Source organism: Acomys minous (genome assembly GCF_964271855.1).
Source record: "Acomys minous genome assembly, chromosome: 7".
Taxonomy (NCBI): Eukaryota; Metazoa; Chordata; class Mammalia; order Rodentia; family Muridae; genus Acomys; species Acomys minous.
This window is the reverse complement of record NC_140488.1, coordinates 665,943-684,937: the sequence shown is the minus strand read 5'-3', so window position 1 is coordinate 684,937 and position 18,995 is coordinate 665,943. Positions and strand designations below refer to the sequence as shown.

Below are 18,995 nucleotides of genomic sequence, written 5' to 3'. Positions count from 1 at the left end.
TACCTACTAGAATCACTTTCATCCTTTTTAGTTTGATGTGAGAAAATTTAAAAGTCCACAGCAGGCTCGCACTCAATTCCTATTGGCCAGTACAGCCATATGTTGCTAGGGGTTTCAAGGAGTAAATGGCCTTCACTTTCACACTTTTTGCACCTCAATGCCGTTTTCAATTGAAACTGACATGATAACAAGCAGAAAACGTCAGTGTGAGTTAGCATTAGATACTTTTTATAGAGCGCCAAGTAGGATGTCCAGCTGCTGAAGCAGAATACAAGTTGAAACCGAGAGGATGGTGCAGCAGAGGCCACGCCCACCCGCTCCAGACTGCGGCTGCGGAAGCCTCTCCGAGGTTCCACAGCCGAGCGCTTTGGCGGGCTGGGTGAGGGTGGGGTGGGTGGGGGGGTAGGGGGGTGGAGGGGTGGGGGGGGTGGGAAATGGCACACGCATGCGTAGTCGCACTTAGCGGCCGAGTCAGCCAATGGGATTAAGCAGACAGCCCGCGCGTTCCTCTACACCCCGCCCCCCCCCCCGCCCCGCCCGCCTCCCATCGCCCTCCTCCCCGCGCGCAAGACCCTCCCTGGTACGCCCTCCCCTTCCTCGTCCCAGCAAGCCAGCCCCGGGCCGCGGTGCAGCGGTGGGCGGGCCCTGACCTGGCTCGGACGGCGGGAGTCGGCGGCAGCTCTTAGCCTGCGGCGGCCTGGGCGGGACGCACGCGGTGCGGTGCAAGATGGCGGACGCGGGAGGTAAGGGGCCCCGAGTGAGTGGCCGGGCGGGGAGACCCGCGCGCGCGGCCTCCTGCGGAGCCGGGAGCGGGCGGTAGGGAGGCTGCCTCGCGACGCGCGGCTCCGTGGGTTCCCGCCCGCAGGGTGGCCGCCTCGCCTGCCCGCGCCGGCTGTGCTGGCGAAAGCACAAGTGCTGCAATCCTCCAGTGACCAGGTTTCCTTAGGTCCCGCCTCGCGCAAAAGACTCCACTCAGGTCCCCTTCAGAGGCATCAGCTACTCTGTTGTGATTAAGGAAACATGGTAGCATTTCTGCCGCCACTAGATGGGACATACTGAAATGAGGGTAGCATAGGTGCGGGCAGAGGAAGGGTGGGGAAGGTTAGGGTCAGAGGAGTTGGGAGCAACTCAGACTTACAAGACAAATGTAAGAGATCACAGGCCCTTATGGACGGTGCAGTGGTCTTTGGTGTGGAACTTTCCAGCCTGTGGACGAGCGCTTCCCTAAGTATATTTGGCCTTGCCACAGCCACGTGGAGAACCCGAACGGAAGCCAACACGTGCTAGAGTCATTTACCAGCCAAGCCAGCCTAGTGTTTGGCCTTACAAACCTAAGTTTTCACCAGCAATGCCAGACTTAAAAATCTTTTGTTTTGTTTGTACTGGTTTTAGACTTAATTTTACGTTTTGGTTTTAGTTTTCAAGGAAATACCCAAATCTTGAGTTTGTTTCTTGTAGTAATTACTTTCCCAAAGAAGCATAAGAAGAAGAAGGATCGGCAGCCATTACAAGAAGACGACGTAGCTGTGAGTAGGAATGCTTTATCTTACTTTGACAAAGAGAGGTTAGAGAATTGAATCACATTAAAAGGAAAAATACTTTAAAATATTCTCAAGAAATTCGCTGACACTTGCTGGTAATTATGTAGAACCAGCAAAAACCTAAAATAATACAACTCCCAGAGAAGTTTTCTATCATGCAGGTCATACCAAATGGTGAAATGTTCGCCCTGAATTTCTTCTCTCTTCCACCAGCAGACCCACGGTTTTGTTAAAGTATTTGGACTCCACTTGATGTCCCTAAAGTTTAATGAGCTCTTTTTAATTCAGAGGTCCTAGTGACCTGGGTTTCAGAAATCACATCCCTTGTTTGTTTAAAAGGCATGTACTTCCAAAGTCACATGGGAAGATAATGTGTTTTCTCCTCTATTGAAGGAAATACAACATGCTGAAGAATTTCTTATTAAACCAGAATCCAAAGTGGCCCAACTGGACACTTCTCAGTGGCCCTTGTTACTAAAGGTATGTGCTCTGTGTATCAGATAAATGCTTGAATTTTACATGATTTCTAATCAAACAGCTAATGCTTACTGCTGGGCTGGGACATGGTGTTAGTATGCCTTTAATCCCAGTGGGCCAGGCCAGCCTGGTTTACATAGACCCTATCTCAAAAAAACAAAATAAAACAACCAATGCTTACTGCTGGCATGTTTTAAATTTAGAAAACTTCCAAATGATGCAGCATTAAGACAGTTTTTCCAGCCGGGCGGTGGTGTCGCATGCCTTTAATCCCGGCACTCGGGAGGCAGAGGCAGGCAGATCGCTGTAAGTTCGAGGCCAGCCTGGTCTACAAAGTTAGTCTAGGACAGCCAAGGCTACACAGAGAAACCTTGTCTCGGAAAAAACAAACAAACAAACAAAAGACGGTTTTTCCGAAGCACTCGGGAAGCAGAGGCAGGCAGATTGCTGTGAGTTCAAGGCCAGCCTGGTCTACAGAGTGAGTCCAGGACAGCCAAGGCTACACAGAGAGACCCTGTCTCAAAAAAAGGACACTTTTTCCAGGCTGAAGAGATGGCTCAGAGTTAAGAGCCCTGACTGATCTTCCAAAGGTCATGAGTTCCCAGCAACCACATGGTGGCTCACAACCATCTATAATGAGATCTGATGCCTTCTTCTGGCTTGCAGTCAGAATACTGTATACATAATAAATAAATGAATCTTTTTTTAAAGACAGTTTTTAATGTATCTTGTGATGAAGGGCTCAGTTATGTAAAAAAAATTTTAATTCATCCAACGTTGTTCTGTAATATAGTATGTCACCAAAATGTTAATTGCTGTTGGTTATTAGATAATTGTACTTCTGAAAGTAAACTGCATATTGTTTCAGTGCCTAGGAGTTTTAAAGCCAGACACCTTTGAATCAAGATTGTGACCGTAGGCCAGTCATTTTTGTTGTTGTTTTCTTTTGGTTTTGTTTTTGTTTCTCCAGACATGGTTTCTCTGTGAAGCCTTGGCTATCCTGGACTCACTCTAGACCAGGCTGTCCTTGAACTCACAGAGATCCGCCTGCCTCTGCCTCTTGAGTGCTGAGATTAAAGGCCTGCGCCACCACGCCCAGTTTAGGCTGATCATTTAACCTCACTGAATCTATTAGTTGCTCATATTTTCTCTTAGGATGATGTGCTGGGGGTTATTCTATGAAGCATGTCATAGAAATTATAGGTTATTATTTAGGGATTTAAATGGTGGAATTGAATAATGGGCTGAACTAAAATTTATAATTTTTACAAAGTGGATGCCAACTATAAATTGAGGCATCTCTTAACGAAGAGGTGCTTTTAATATAAACTTTAATTTATTACAGTGTGGGTGGGATGTGGGCGCATGACACACTTGAAGTGTGTGTGGAAGTCAAAGAATAGCTTACGAAAGTCTATTCTCAACTACAGTGTGAGTTCTTTTGTTTTTCTGTTTTTTGAGGCAGGGTTTCTCTGTGTAGGCTTGGATGACCTGGAACTCACTCTGTAGAGCAGGCTGGTCTGCCTCTGCTTCCCAAGTGCTGGGATTAAAATCACAAGCCACCACTGCCCACTTTTTAAAAAAAGATTTATCTATTTAAGGTGTATGAGTGCCCTATTTGCATGTATACCTGCAGGCCAGAAGAGAGCATCAGATCCCAGTATAGATGGTGGTGAGCCACTATGTGGTTGCTGGGAATTGAACTCAGGACCTCCAGAAGAGCAGCCAGTGTCTTAACTGCTGAGCTATCGCTCCAGCCCCCATCTATATTTCGTATATTCGCCCTGGAAAAAGCTAGCACACTGGGTAGACATGGACTCTGCTGTGAGAAATCTTAGCCAGAGATGGGAGAGACAGTTAAACAAATACTGCTATTTGTAGTAGGCACAATGAAACTAAATTGACGATGAAAGATGGGCTTCGGTTGGTGAATTCTTACTAAATGGTGGCTAAGTCTTAGGCAGGAGTCTGAAAAGGGACAGACAAATGAAGAGCAGAGGTAGAGATCTGGAGCAGCTGTCCATGTTGAAAAAAGTTGCCAGGTGTAGTCAGTTTGGGTGATCAAGAAATCCAAAGCTGTTAGGTGGTTTTTTGTTTGTTTTTGTTTTTAAATATTTTATTTAATTTTAATCTATGTGCATTGGTGTGAGGGTGTCAGATCTTGGAGACAGCTGTGAGCTGCCATGTGGGTGCTAGGAATTGAACCCGAGTCCTTTGTAAGAACAGGCAGTGCTCTTAACTACTGAACCATCTCTCCAGCCCCAGCTGTTAGGTGCTTTATAGTACCTTCAACAGGTCTTTTTTAAAAGCAGCGACTATAAATACTCAGATTTGACTTTTTTTCACTAGTATTGGGAATTTCCCCAGTATGTAAGAAGGCTTAGTAGTGTGTGTTACACTAATTACTGTGTTAATGGGAGCAAAATTATACATTTATGGGCTTGAAGGGCTACCATGGTTGGTGGTGGACCTTTCGTTTTGTTTCATATTTTGATTTTTCGAGGGTTTCTCTCTGTAGCCTTGGCTGTCCTGGACTTGCTTTGTAGACCAGGATCTGCCTGGGATCACAGGTGTGTGCTACCACACCCGGCTCTTAATGGTGGTACTTACTGACTCTTGTTTTACTTCTATCAATGTATTATTAAGGTTATGTTTTGCAATGTTATGTTATTGCTTTCTAGAATTTTGATAAGCTAAATGTAAGGACAACACACTATACACCTATTCCTTGTGGTTCAAATCCTCTGAAGCGGGAGATTGGGGACTATATCAGGTAAGCATGATGAAAAAGCTGTGTTCAAACTTAAATTCTATTGAAACTGATGCTTTCATATTAGTCATTCGATGACATAGTGGCAGCTTAGAACAGCTTTACCCATATGTGTGATTTTCTTTCCTTTTTAACTCTTCATGCTGTCTTTTAGACCACAAGAACAGGTGGTATACAATTACTTCTTTTTCTATTCTAGGACAGGTTTCATTAATCTTGACAAACCCTCTAACCCCTCTTCCCATGAGGTGGTAGCCTGGATCCGACGAATACTTCGGGTAGAGAAGACAGGCCACAGTGGCACACTGGATCCCAAAGTGACTGGTTGTTTAATTGTGTGCATTGAAAGAGCCACTCGTTTGGTGAAATCACAGCAGAGTGCAGGTTTGTCAAAGAGAGTAGGGGGCTATCTCTTTAGACAGTTCCAGACACTAAGCATGTATATATTGAACCAACTTGTCTGTTTCCTAGTACTGGAGCTGCTCTTTGCTGTTGTTGTTTGTTTGGTGTGGTTTGGTTTTTTGGTGGTGTTTTGTTATATTGTTTTGGTTGTTGTTATTTTTTTGTTTTTTGAGACAAAGTTTCTATGTACAGCCCTGGCTGACTTAGAACTCTAGATCAGGCTGGCCTCAATCTACCTGCCTCTGCCTCCCAACTTCTAGAATTAAAGGTGTATGCCACCATTGCCTGGCATGCTGGCTGCTGTTTAACTCTGGTCGTGCCTCTATCTCAAGTGTCTTGCCCTCATTTCATCTAAGAAACTTCTGCTTAGGTATTTTCTAGTGATTCTAGTCAGATTCTACAGAAGGTATTCCATCTGTCTCTGCCATCACATTGGGCAGTAAAGTATGTGTGTGAATGTGTGTGCTTTTTCCTTTATTTTTTGGTGAGTAGCTCATGCTGCTTGGGAAATCTCAATCCTCCCTTCTCTGCCACCAAATTGCTGGGTTTGAGTTATAGGCATGTGCTATGACTGAAGAAAAAGTATTTCTTTTCTCTGTCTACAACATGAAGTCTGTTAGTACAGATTTTACTGAAACATGATGTTGGATTCCCAGCTATTTCTGCCATGTAAAATGGCAATGATAGAACATTTGTAAAACAGAAAACTCAGTGGCCACACCTGACTACTCTTTTGTCATTTTTCAGGCAAAGAGTATGTGGGAATTGTCCGGCTGCACAATGCTATTGAAGGGGGTACTCAGCTTTCTAGGGTAAGTCTATAACTGTAGGAAGGATACCTTGAATAAGTTGAAGTCTTCCTGGCTAGTATCTCTTGTGCCCTTTCAACAGGCTGTCCTAGCTTCCTGGGTGGAGAACAACCTGGTGATAGGGATGTCTTCCAGCCATGTCTTTTCTGAGAAGGAAGTGGCTGAAAATGAGGGAACTGAACTAAAGTTAAAATGATGTCCCTTAGACTCCCTAAATATGCCCCTTTGTCTTATTTAAAAATGAGTCCACATAATAAAATTGTTTTTGTTTGTGGTTTGTCCTTAGGCCCTAGAGACTCTAACAGGTGCCCTGTTTCAGCGACCCCCACTTATTGCTGCAGTAAAGAGGCAGCTTCGAGTGAGGACTATCTACGAGAGCAAAATGATAGAATATGATCCTGAAAGAAGATTAGGTGGGTCAAGCTGAATTGCTTCAGATTCTGCTATTAGGGGGTAGAAGCTCTGAGTATATTGTGTAGTCAGTCGTACTCTATTCCTTATGTCTGTTAACTCTAGTCTTTTTTGTTAGTTTTTAGATAGGGTCTCTGCATTACATGTCTCTAGTGTTCTGAAAGTTGCGATGTATGTAATCCATGCTGGCCTTGAACTCATAGAAATCCACCAGTCTCTGCCTCCTGAGATTGAAGTTGGGTACCATTATGCCTAGGGTTTTCAGTAATCTTGATGGTTCAGTTAGAGGGGGAAATCATGTATTTACTCAAGAAAATAGGTGCTGTGCTGGGCGTGGTTGACATGCCTTTAATCCCAGCAGAGGCAGAAGGATCTCTGAGTTTGAGGCCGGCCTGGTCTACAGAGTGAGTCCAGGACAGCCAGGGCTACACAGAGAGACCCTGTCTCGAAAAGTTAAAAAGTTAAAAAAAAAAAAAAAAAAAGGAAAGAAAGAAATGCCAAAGCTACTTGTCTGTGTGTCTTATCTTAGGAATCTTTTGGGTGAGCTGTGAAGCTGGCACCTACATTCGAACACTATGTGTACACCTTGGCTTGTTGCTGGGAGTTGGTGGTCAGATGCAGGAACTTCGGAGGGTGCGTTCTGGAGTCATGAGTGAGAAGGTATGCAATTAATTACAGGACTAGAGGTTTTGGGTTTTTTTGTTTGTTTGTTTATGGACAGGGTTTCTCTGTGTATCCCTGCCTGTCCTGGACTCACTGTGTAGACCAGGCTGGCCTTGAACTCAGAGATCTGCCTACCTCTGCCTCCCAAGTGCTTGGATTAAAGATGTGCTCAGGACTAGAGAGGGCTTTAGAACTGGTTCTTATACTCTGTCCTTGGTAGAACTCTGTCTGCTTTATATCTTTTTAGGAAAGACTCCAAAGTGTTGAGTTCAGTTCAGGGCAGCTTCCCTGTTCTGTTAATTAAACTTTGGGACATTGAAATTGGCTAAAGGAAATAATTGAGTAGAGCGTAATTACTCTGTTCATATGCTTCCTAGTCTACACCAATCTTGCTTAGAGGTAGAGGAGGTGACTCAGTGTTAGAGCACTTGGCAAGCATTTGCAAATACTTGGGTTCCATACTAAGCGGTACCAAAAATGGAGTGTCCTGCTTAGATCTAATATGGCGACATGTACAAATACCTTAAAGGAGATTCTTAAAAACTCACGATGAGCCTAGACTAGAAAACAGCGTATAGTTACATTCAATTGTAAAAAGTTTGGGTGTCTGATGGATGGATGTACAATATGAAAACACAGAATTTAATATCTGATTGCCTTTCAGGACCACATGGTGACAATGCATGATGTACTTGATGCTCAGTGGTTGTATGATAACCATAAGGATGAGAGTTACTTGCGACGTGTTATTTACCCTTTGGAAAAGCTGTTGACATCTCATAAACGCCTGGTTATGAAAGATAGTGCAGTAAGTTATGGGCTAAGAGTCTGTGTTTGCAGAGAATGTAGCCTCAAAGATGAAATATTATTGTGAAATGATATTTATCATATTTTTGTTTTCCTTGTGGTTACTCCTCTCCCCCATGGTATAGGTTCTCTTTCTGCCATTAAAAATGGAAACATATATTGCTAGATTTGTTAAATCAGGTTAAAACCAGGTATATCACTTTAAAGTAAAATTTCAACTCTAGGTCTATCTGTATTTCAAAATAAGGTAAATTTAACATTGACTTAGTATTCTTTCTCAAGCAACTTTGTTCAAGTAGTAAACTATCAGTGCTATCTAAAATTTGCCCTCCTCTAATTTGTGGTTCTGGCTGTCCCTAAAATAATCTTGATTTATTTAAGTTACTATAAATGATTATTTCAATGGGACTGGAGGATTTCAGAGGTATACTATTTACTCAGTAGGGATTTCAATGAAATACTGCTTTCTGTTGAAGTACAATATCATTTGAGACAATATAATCCAGACTTCACTGAGCTGATCATCACTCTTATTGTGTATTTACTGTATTACCTTATAATGTAACTCCCACAGGCCAGAAGAGGGCACCAGATCACATAGATGGTGAGCCACCATGTGGTTGCTGGGAATTGAACCTTTGGAAGAGCAGGTGGCACTCTTAACCACTGAGCCATCTCTCTAGCCCCTTGTTTATATTATGGATGTCTTATGATATATGTATGTACGTGAGCACATGCATGGTGCAATATGTCTTTGAGCTCAGTGTAATTTTGGCATTGAATGTGGGCCATCAGACATGCTGAGTCATCTTTAAAGTTTTCTTTTGTATTTTGTAGCTAATGTGAAATTTTTAGAGCAGTGCTAGCACATAATAGATGTTTGTTACTGTTCTGTTTCCCTTTGTCCTCCACTGTAGTCAATGGGCTATCAGTGCTATTAGTCCTATTTCCCACTCTCAGGCTACCTCCCCCTTCAGTCTTCCTCTGTTCTGGTATGGAAGTGGAACAGGCATGATGGATAACATCTGGCCCTCTTGTGTGATATTATCTCCACAGGTGAATGCAATTTGCTATGGGGCCAAGATCATGCTTCCTGGTGTTCTCCGATATGAGGATGGCATTGAGGTCAACCAGGAGATTGTGGTCATTACCACCAAAGGGGAAGCTATATGCATGGGTAAGGAGGGGAGTAGCCCTCATTATTTCTTGAATTGGGGCTGTGCATCACCAAAGCTAGGTTCATTTTCAGCCAATCCCATGTCAGAGTCCCTTGATTTTATATAATCATGGTGTCTCCTGGGGTTTGTATGGGTAATTTATGAATAATTTAGAATTTATTAGGTTAGTTGGATATAGATTAAGAAGGAAATATTGTATGCTCTTGACTAGTGAAACTCCAAGATTAAGAGTAGTGATGGTTGTCTGTGATGATTAAAGGAAAGCCTTTTAAGAAAAATATTTATTTTATGTATATGCACACCAGAAAAGCACATCAGATCATATCACAGTGGTTGTGAGCCACCATGTGGTTGCTGGGAATTGAGCTTAGGACCTCTGGAGGAGCGGGCAATGCTCTTATCTTCTGAGCCATGTCTCCAATTCCCTTTTGGGGTTTTGTTTTGTTTTGCTTTTTTAAAGATTTATTAATTATGTTTAGCGTTCTGCCTGCATATATCTGCAGGCCAGAAGAGGACACCAGATCTCATTATAGATGGCTGTGAGCTGCCATGTGGTTGCTGGGAATTGAACTCAGGACCTCTGGAAGAGCAGCCAGTGCTCTTAACCTCTGAGCCATCTCTCCAGCTCCCCTTTTTGGTTTTGGAGACAGTTTCTCTATGTAGCCTTGGCAGTCCTAGAACACTCTTTGTAGACCAGGCTGGCCTTGACCTTATATAGAAGTTCATCTGCGTATGCTTCCTGAGTGCTGGGATTAAAGGCCTGTGCCATCACTGCCAGGTGTATCAGTGACTTAATTTGTAAAAGTTTAGCTAGCTGCTATTGGATTGATTGTCCCATACAACTTATAGTGCTCTGTGGCCTTCTCCCTAAGTCCAAGCTATTCATTTAGTAACTCTAATTTGCACCAGAAGTAAGTCTTGTCTCAGTTCTGTGGGTAAGTATCTGTGAAAGGTCCATTTTGATTTATAGCAGAACAGAGATTCTTACAACTTTAAATATTTTTGTAAGTTTGAGGGCGGTATACACATAATTCATGCACCTCCGTAGAGGTACATGCCTTCTAATGTGTTTCTTCAGTTACTTTTGTTGTCTTTTAATTTGTTAGTTCAAATCACTCTTGTGGTGGGGACTTTTCTATATCCTAAGGAAAGTCCAGCGTTCTAAAAAGGCATAAAAGAGTAGAACTTATCTATTACCAAAACATTCTTTTTTCTCTTTCTAATGCCCGCAGCTATTGCATTGATGACTACAGCAGTGATTTCCACCTGTGACCATGGTATAGTAGCCAAGATAAAGAGGGTGATCATGGAAAGAGATACTTATCCTCGCAAGTGGGGTTTAGGTCCAAAGGTCAGTGACACTAGGTTGTAGCCTTTGCTGGGTTATATTTGTCTTACTAAGTACTGACTCGTGCAGCCCTGCCACAACCTTTTATTATTTGGGGCTCTAGATTATTGATGGTGAGCAGAGGCATGCCCTGCCTTGGACTTTAGAGATTCTCACTCTAGTTGAAGCGTTATTTAAGTAATTGCACTGGGGTGGTGAAGTATGAATGTTAAGAATGTGGAGAAGTTTCTTGGTCCCCGGAGTATGCACAGTGAAAGTTTTAACCCCATCTTGAGTCTGGGGGCTTTTCACTTAAGCCATTGTGAAGAATAAGTTTGATATTGATGACAATAAGGGGAGAGGGAAGGATTCAGGACAGTTTTATAGGCATGAGGTCCTGCTGAGAATATGTGATAGCCTATACAGGCTTGGTCTAAGCCATGATGTGTGATCGATCGTAATGGCTACTTCCTGAATTGATAATAGTTTAATGTTTGAAATGCCTCCAGGCAAGTCAGAAGAAGATGATGATCAAGCAAGGACTTCTAGACAAGCATGGCAAACCCACAGACAACACGCCTGCCATCTGGAAACAGGATTACATTGACTATAGGTAAAGATGGGTTTGTTTGTTTTCAATTGTATTTTTTTTTTAAACTTTTTATTATTTCTTTGTGAGTTTTACATCACACACCCCAATTCCACCCATCTCCCCATCCGTTCATATCCACCCTCAGCCCTTGTAACCTTCTCCCCAAAAGAAAAAGAAAACTCTCATTGTGGAAGCTGGAGTGTGTCTCAGTGTGTCCCACAGTATACCCTTCTGTCCACACATGCAGGTGTTCATTACAGTGAGTCATTGGTCTAGTTCAAGGCCTCTGGCATCGGTTACAAGTGAGGACAGGAGACTGCACAGCCACGGGGAGGTGAAGGTTTTATTTGGGGCAGCTGCTAAATACTAGGCCATAGACAGGCCCTTATGTTGTAGTTCAGTTTTCTTTTCCTTGTTTGGCTCTTTGAGGCCTGGGCCAGGTAGTAACCACTACTGTACAGGCCCGAGCTTATTTACTAGCCAAGGCATGGGCTATGAAGAGAATCAACTGGTGGATTGAGCATCAGTATTTCATGGAGGCTTTAGGATTGCCCCATATCAATGAATAACAAGACATGGCAGGACTACTGTGAATTTAACCTCATTACTACCTCTTTTCAGTGATTCTGGCAAGATAGCACTGGTTGCTGAAGCAGTACAAGCCCCCCAGTTAGCTGATGAAACAGTACAAGCCATAAAAGTGAGTGGTATGATCTGTTTGAAATGTGTTTCAGAAAGAAAGGTGTTTCAAGCTGGGTTGTGGTAATGCATGTCTTTAGTCTCAGGTGGATCTCTGAGTTTGAGGACTGCCAAGGCTACACAGAGAAACCCTGTCTCAAAACAAATAAAAGAAGGAAAGAAAAAAGAAATTGCCTTAAGAGATAATTCTAAGATAGACTCGTATTTAACAATGTAGTCCAGTCACATGTCCTAGCTAGTAAGGCTTTTATCCATGCTGTGGTCTACACACATGTGACTTGTTGGGTTCAGTGGCGTTTGTGTTACTGTGTCTGCTGTAGCGGGAGTGTGGGCTTAAGAATCAGTTACCTTGGGCAGGCAGTGGTGCACATCTTTAATCCCAGCACTCAGGAGACAGAGGCAGGTGGGAATTTGAGGACAGCCTGGTCTACAGAGTGAGTTCCAGGACAGACAAGGCTGTTACACAGAGAAACTCTGTCTTGAAAAACAAACAACAAAACCGTTACTTGGCTCCTATAGCTCTGCTCTGGCAATAGCCTTGTGTGGAATGTATCACATATATTTAGATTCTACCATGAGTCTTAAGTGCTGAAATCAGAGGCCTATAGGAAACTCAGCAGGAATAGAATTGTCAGACACTAGCAAATATCTTCAGTTAATACTAGCTCACTGTTTATAAAGAAGCTATGTGGGTGGAACTTGTGATTTGTCAGATGTGAAAGCACCTAAGGGAACATTCGCAGGTCTTGAAGTTGGTTCACTAAGACAGTTTCTCAGGCCTTCTATACCCCAAGCTGCTTTGACACATCTATATTGCATAGTCTGTGGCTTTTATTTTTTCTTTGGTGAGATACTGTCTACAAGTCTTTAATAAATCAGCTACTATTCAAGTTTATAGACACAAAACTGTTGAGTTTACTGGGAATCTTTTGGGATAACTGTCCACATTTCTAACTTGGCATGAATTACTATTTTTTTATCTCAGAGGAAGCGGGAGAGTGAGAGTGAAAGTGATGAGATCCCCCCAGCAGTTCCTCAGTTGAAGAAGGAAAAGAAGAAGAAGAAAGATAAGAAGCCCAAAACTGTACTAGAAAGTGGGGGTGAAGCTGGAGATGGGGTATGTGTGAACTATGGGTGCCTTTGTGCTGGCTGAGTCCTTGACAGGAATTGTACAAGAGTGGGGTTTCTACCATTGCCTCCTTTGGTGCTGCCCTGTGCTCTGTCCATCCTCCTTGGGCAGAGAAGTAGGGACACCCAGCATTTTAGAGCTATGGATCATGGTTGGAATTATTTTGCTGGTGGATGGGGAAGGCATGTAAGTAGACACCTAGTACTTCACTGAGAAGGTCACAGGCAAAAATTTGTTTAACTCCAAATGTCCTTAGAGATTTTGAACAGACTTGACTGCAATTTGCCAGATTTCTTTTGCGAACAGTCATAAATGTTTTGTCAATGGGTGCTTTGAACTTACTTTCTCTTTCTTTAGGACAGTGATACCACCAAAAAGAAAAAGAAGAAGAAAGTGAAAGTGGAAGAGATGTCTGAATAGTAAAAGCCACTTCTTCAAGTCTTATATCCAGCTGGGAGGAGAAATGAAAGCCTTATTGAGAAAACTTGGTTGAGGGAAAACAGAGGTCCCAAACAGTTCTGGGATACTTTAGCTGCATGACCTCAGTGGTTAGCTGATTGGCCATCTCATCCCTTCCTGTCCTGTTTTAAGGATATGACAGATGAAAGCAGATTTTTGCCATCAGTCCTTCTGCTTGCTTGAGTGAGGAAGCCGCACGTTTACACATGTCACTGCCTAGTAGCTGTCTGCAGCTGTTTATTAATGGCCATTTTAAACAATGCCATAGATAGTCCTCTCCTAGTTTACTTTTTTTAATGTTTGTAAAAATGAATTATGCTAAATAAAATGGTATAGAACCTCCCGTGATTAAAAGAATGTAATTGTACCATGTTCACTGGGGAACCACAGTTCCTGTGAGGACTGCTCTATTCTGGTATTGGGTATGCCTGGTGGTGTCTGTGGTATTCAGGCCAGTACTCCATGCATTGTTATGTACAGCAGGATTTATCCAACTCTTATCTGGCTACTTGTGTTTGTGGTAGAAGCCAAAGCATTCCTATATATCCTCCTGTTTTAATGTTCATTTTCTTTTGAATAATGGAATTATTCACTGCTGAGAGAATGTAATTTGTTGCTTTTAAAAAGTATTCCTATTAGTTGTTAGGTTTACTAATTGGTAATCTTGGACTGGCAGGGCAAAAATGAAAATATTTTTATAAAAAATCTGGGGATTACCATGTCCTATTTGGAATTTGTGTTTCCTTTGAGTACTTTTAAATTTCTTAATTCTGTGTGTTACATTGGCACTGGGGCCAATTACCTGCAGTCAACTACTCTCAAGGGGAACATTACTAATGGAGTGTTCTCCAGAAAAGAGAGGAAAGGTAGATCTATTACATACTGTGCTGGGGGACAAATGGGCTTGTAAGATACCAAGGTTGGAGGTATTGCTGCTAGGAAACTACCAGTTTTGGTGTTGACTGCAGGATGAGCAGGGGAAAGGGGGGTGGGATGTGTTACAGATTTGAAGATTTATTCTTGTGACATAGCAAAAGAGTCCAGGATTGTTTACTGTGTGTCCAAAAACTATAAGCAGAAGTTCTAAGGGAGATTTTGTGATACACAATAGGCAAGTATGAAGTGCTGCAGCCCCGTCTACTGTAATCTGTATAATTCACAGAGAAGACAACTTTCTGCTCCATGAACACCAGCCCTTGTAGACCTATAGTGGCAGTGACAGGTTTTCCAAGGACACTAAGGAACCTAGGTTGTATGCCAGGTGGTGGTGTATGGCTTTAATTGCAGTGCTCGTGAGGCAGAGGAAGGGGAAGCCAGCCTGGTCTATGGAGTGAGTCCAGGACAGCAGGAAAGCCAAGACCACACAGAGAAACCATCTTGAAAACCAAAAAAGAACTTCGGCTGTATGTTAATCCCAGAAAAGCATCTTGTATTGATGCCATTATCTGGGACATTTAAGAAGATAACTCTTGGCTTTTTAGGGGATTGTGGTGCAGATGGAATTACAAGGTCTTAACATCTTAACACAGCAACACTTTTATTGCTTTGAAAGGTTTCCCTACAGCAGACGTCCTATTGCAGAGTAGTTTGATTTTGGCATTTTAGAAAGTTTCTGAAGATACTTATTCTAGAATAAAAAGACAAAAGATAGTCTGTATGGTTGAAGTAAAGGAGCTCAGGCTTCAGAGGGACGGACAGTTGCTTTTTTTTCTCTGCCAATTTTCAGATATCATTTTGAAATCTAAATAGTAAGAAAATTAAAGTCCAGCCCTTTAGGAGCCTAAGTAAGAAAACTTGAATCCTACTGACATACTTAGGACAGTTGTAGAGAGCTAGAAGTTGAAGCAACCCTTTTAGTTTAAGCAAGGGGATGGCATTCCAAACGCTGGGGAGGGGCTGCAACAGGTCGCACAATCCAGTAAGCTTAGTAAACCCAGGAGACAGGCACCCACTGTGGAGAACTGCAAGCCTGGTCAAAGGCTTCTTGCAATTTCTTAAGAGTTTCGTCAACACTATTATTCACCAAAGAGAAGTCAAAGTAGTGAGCATACTGACTACGGATGGCCTCAGAGTCCTTTTGCAGCTGCTGCAGGGCTTCAGTCTGCAAAGAAGAAAGCCAAAGCTGAGGGAAGAGTTTAAACAATTGGTTACATTAACTGGCTCCCTAGCTACTATTTTTTTCTATGTTGGGTAACCGGTCTGGGGTGCAGTATTGGCTCACCTTAACTGAAGACAATCACTGCTTCATGGACAACCAATTAGGAACACTACATCCTAGTACAGTGGTTCTCAACGTTCCCAATGCTGTGACCCTTTATTACAGTTCCTTATGTTCATGAACTCCCCCAACCATAAAATTTCTGTTTCTACTTTTTAATTACATTTTTGTTACTATTATGACTCAATGTAAATATTTTTGAAGATAGAGGTTTGCTAAAGGGGTTGTGACCCACAGATTGACAACCACTGTACTAAAGATTCTCAAATTAACCATTATAAAGCTTTCCTCAAGACCAGCAGCTATGAAGCACAGGCTTTTCCAATGTTATGTTAACTACATAAATGAAAAAATGAACAAAGAGTGCCCTAGTGGTGTGCACTCTTAAGTGCAATATATATAATTTGTGTGCATTGGTGTGAGGGTATCCGATCTCTTGGAACTGGAGTTACAGACAGTTGTGGGTGCTGAGAATTGAACTCCGGTCCTTTAGGAAGAACAGACAGCACTCTTAATCACTGAGCCATCTCTCCAGGCCCTAAAGCAAAATTCTTAGACATGGATGAAGCCACTAACTCAGTGGAAACATGTTCTAAGGACATGACCAGATAATTCACATAACAAGCAATATAAACAACTAATTTGCTTGACTGGCTTTGAACTCTATCCCAGGCTGGCCTCAATCTCTGTACTAGGTAGTCTAGACTGGCCTTGAGCTTGCTGTGTAGCTCAAACACTGGCCTTGATCTCATATCCTTCATTTGACCTTTGAGGTGCTAGGATTGTGACTCAAAAGTAAGAGACAATCTCAGTAAAACAAAGTGAAATGCTATTCTTCTAAAATGTAAGCCAAGATTCTCTTAAATATGACATTCTACAGAGGGGTCAGCCACTCTTAGAAGCAGGCTACTTTCCCATTGTAGCAACGCTGTACCCCGTGGTGGATCTAGTGCCACTTCTGTCCTTCACAGCTCATCTGCTGGCTTCATATGAGTCTACATCACATCAGAATTTATTTAACTGTTTGTTCATCAGAGCCATTAGGTCTATATCATTCAGGACAATGACTTGTCTAATAACTGTCTCTTCAATAACTATCTCTTTAGGTTGTTTTTGGTTTTGTTTTTTGCTAGATAAGAGTTTCTCTGTAGCCTTGGCTGTCCTGGACTCACTCTGTAGACCAGGCTGGCCTCGAACTCACAGAGATCCACCTGCCTCTGCCTCCCGAGTGCTGGGATTGCAGTCGTCCACTACCATTCATGGCTGAATAACTATCTCTTGAATGAATAAAATATGCATGCCTTTTGTCTTCTTGGCCTTGGAGGAAACAGTTGCTAGTGACCCTGAAAGCATGAACCTCCACCCATGACCCCTTTCCCACCTGTGTGCCCTGGTCAGTAGGTGCAATGAACACAATGAAAGGTGAAAGCTCAGCTGTTCGGACAATCTTCAGGGTCTAGGAAAAGAAAAACGAAAGGGAAATAAAAAACCCAGCTGTCTGTCAGAATGTATTCCTTCTAATAAGTGTTTCCAATGTCAATACCACTTGGCATTGTTCCAAGTACTGTTCTTGCATCTGCTGACCCTACTAAAACTTTAGGAAGCAAACCTGAGCTCCCAGGTTTCTAGGAGCTCTGCTTTTCATCATCCCCTTCCCCCATTACATGGCTAAAACCATTGCTCCTACCTTTGAATGCCTACCCACCTGGGGCTCAATGTCAAGGATGGCAATCTTGTCCTGCTTATGAATCTGGTGTACTGTTTCGAATTTGGTGCCAAACATGTTGCCCTGATAGCTGCCAAACTCCAAGAACTCATTAGCAGAAATGTTCTTTGTCATCTCCTCTGTTGAGATGAAGTGGTACTCCTTCCCATCTTCTTCACTCTTCCTTTGCGGCCTTGTTGTATCTGTGTACAAGGACTCAAATCCTTGACAAGCTCTTGGTCCTTGCCATCTTTTAGTGGCTTGGCCCAAAGTGCCTGTATAGAAACCCTCCCCATCTTTGGGGCAGATAATACAATACAGATGTTCTTCCCCTGAACTCTTGAAGGGCTGATGCTGGGAGGTAGTACTGACCACAAAGTAGCCCACCTATGCAGAATGTATCTAAATTTCAAGAGACAGCCCAGGTAGAATAATCACACCATTCTCACATAAAAGCCAACAAACCCAGGAACACTGAAACTCAGAAATGACAACTAAAAATGTTTTAATAATAGATCTATGAGTTGTGGTAGAAAGTTTCTGGAAATCTCTTTCCTTAAATAACTTGTGGATATGCGTGTGGGTGTGCATTCTGACCACAGAGGCCAGAAGACATCAGACCCCTGGATCTGGAGATACAGGAGGTTGTGAGCTGCCTAACCCAATCTCAAAAAAATTACAATGTTAAGAGTAACAATCTAGTGCAGAGATAAATTGTATCTTTTTCTCTTTATCCCCTGATGGGCCATTTCCTTTCCTTTACCGTCCACAGCAGCCACTTGTCTCTAAAATGGTTCCATCCCCTCAACTTGCACATCAAAAAGCCTGGCTCTGTGTGTGTGTGTGTATGTGCGCGCGCGCGCGCATGTGTGTTTGTTTCTTTGTTGAGACAGAGTTTCTCTGTGTAGCCCTGGCTGTCCTGGAAGTCAAGATTCATCTGCCTCCCTGAGTGCCGGGATTAAAGGCGTGTGTCACCATGCCCAGCCAGGCTTTTCAATGTTGATTCAAAGACTGAAATCAGGACCTCATACTTTCCAAGAACTTTACTGACAGAATTATCTCCCCAGCCCCCCAAATTTCCAGCTTTCATAATTAAGCATTTAAAATAAAACTTGTGTGACATTTCAGAAAAACACTGATGCTAAATTTTATAACATGACATTTCTGCCTATCCCTTAGGCATAATGTTCCCCTCCAAAGTATCTGAGAAATACTTACATGGGGCAGGGTACACAAACTTCTCTGGATTTTGACTGAGCAGAGCGTTTTTAATATGGCTGCGACCCACCCCACTGGCTCCTGTTTGAGAATAAAGAAAGGCTTTTATCACTTTCACCCAGAGACATTGGTAGGGACAAGGCAGGAAATCGGAGATGAATTTCTACAAAAAAAGTGCTGTATTCAGGCAGCAACTGAGTCCTTAGAACTGCCAATAATTTTGGGGGCCACCAGATAGCTTCAATTCTTTTGTATGCATTTGGGTGCAGAGAAGTCTTTCTAAGGTCTAAGGGTTAACATATAGAACACAGGGGGCTAGAGAGATGGCTAGGCAGTTAAGAGCAGTGGCTGTTCTTTGAGAGGGCCATGGTTTAATCCCCAGCACCCATATGGCAGCTCAAAACTGTCTGTAGTTCCTGTTCCAGGGGACCCAACATCCTCACATAGACATACATGCAGTCAAAACACCAATGTACATAAAATAAAAATAATTATACAAAAAAGAAAACCACACTTAAAAAGATATATAGAACATAATTGCTATTTCCACAGAGGAATAAGCTACTGTGGAGTTTTCTGTTTATTTTGTA

At 42.7% G+C, this 18,995-nt stretch overlaps 3 protein-coding genes across 4 annotated transcripts in view; 1 reads left to right on the top strand and 2 right to left on the bottom strand.

Moving 5' to 3' along the window:
• Positions 1 to 1,399, bottom strand: part of GAB3 (GRB2 associated binding protein 3) — a 77,092-nt gene extending 75,693 nt beyond the window's left edge. Inside the window, exon 1 of the mRNA XM_084790943.1 lies at positions 1,139 to 1,399. The gene's annotated coding sequence lies outside the window, so the exon portion shown is untranslated. The remainder of the gene's footprint in view (positions 1 to 1,138) is intronic.
• DKC1 (dyskerin pseudouridine synthase 1) lies at positions 591 to 13,997 on the top strand. Of its 2 annotated transcripts, XM_084790949.1 has the most exons (15): positions 591 to 743; positions 1,459 to 1,526; positions 1,935 to 2,021; positions 4,700 to 4,791; positions 4,988 to 5,172; positions 5,938 to 6,002; positions 6,286 to 6,412; positions 6,940 to 7,070; positions 7,738 to 7,881; positions 8,937 to 9,057; positions 10,291 to 10,409; positions 10,895 to 10,998; positions 11,599 to 11,677; positions 12,662 to 12,793; positions 13,163 to 13,997. In XM_084790949.1, the coding sequence occupies exons 1-15, from the start codon at positions 728 to 730 to the stop codon at positions 13,223 to 13,225; spliced, it is 1,533 nt and encodes a 510-aa protein (XP_084647075.1). In that variant the 5' UTR covers positions 591 to 727; the 3' UTR covers positions 13,226 to 13,997. The 2 variants fall into 2 exon arrangements, with proteins under 2 accessions (XP_084647075.1, XP_084647076.1); XM_084790950.1 differs by lacking the exons at positions 591 to 743; positions 1,459 to 1,526; positions 1,935 to 2,021; positions 4,700 to 4,791; positions 5,938 to 6,002 and having other exon boundaries at positions 5,049 to 5,172.
• Positions 13,998 to 14,776: 779 nt separating this feature from the next.
• Positions 14,777 to 18,995, bottom strand: part of MPP1 (MAGUK p55 scaffold protein 1) — a 32,258-nt gene continuing 28,039 nt past the window's right edge. The window contains exons 9-12 of the mRNA XM_084790951.1: positions 18,406 to 18,486; positions 17,188 to 17,390; positions 16,864 to 16,938; positions 14,777 to 15,365 (exon numbers count right to left, since the gene is read on the bottom strand). Coding sequence (XP_084647077.1) covers positions 15,189 to 15,365; positions 16,864 to 16,938; positions 17,188 to 17,390; positions 18,406 to 18,486 — 536 coding nt within the window. The 3' untranslated portion in view covers positions 14,777 to 15,188. The remainder of the gene's footprint in view (positions 15,366 to 16,863; positions 16,939 to 17,187; positions 17,391 to 18,405; positions 18,487 to 18,995) is intronic.

Bases quoted from the DNA above. Each gene is read 5' to 3' on its own strand.
- DKC1 (XM_084790949.1), top strand. The intron at 6,003-6,285 runs GTAAGTCTATAA...GTTTGTCCTTAG, and splicing joins GGGGTACTCAGCTTTCTAGG to GCCCTAGAGACTCTAACAGG. The intron at 12,794-13,162 runs GTATGTGTGAAC...CTCTTTCTTTAG, and splicing joins GGGGTGAAGCTGGAGATGGG to GACAGTGATACCACCAAAAA.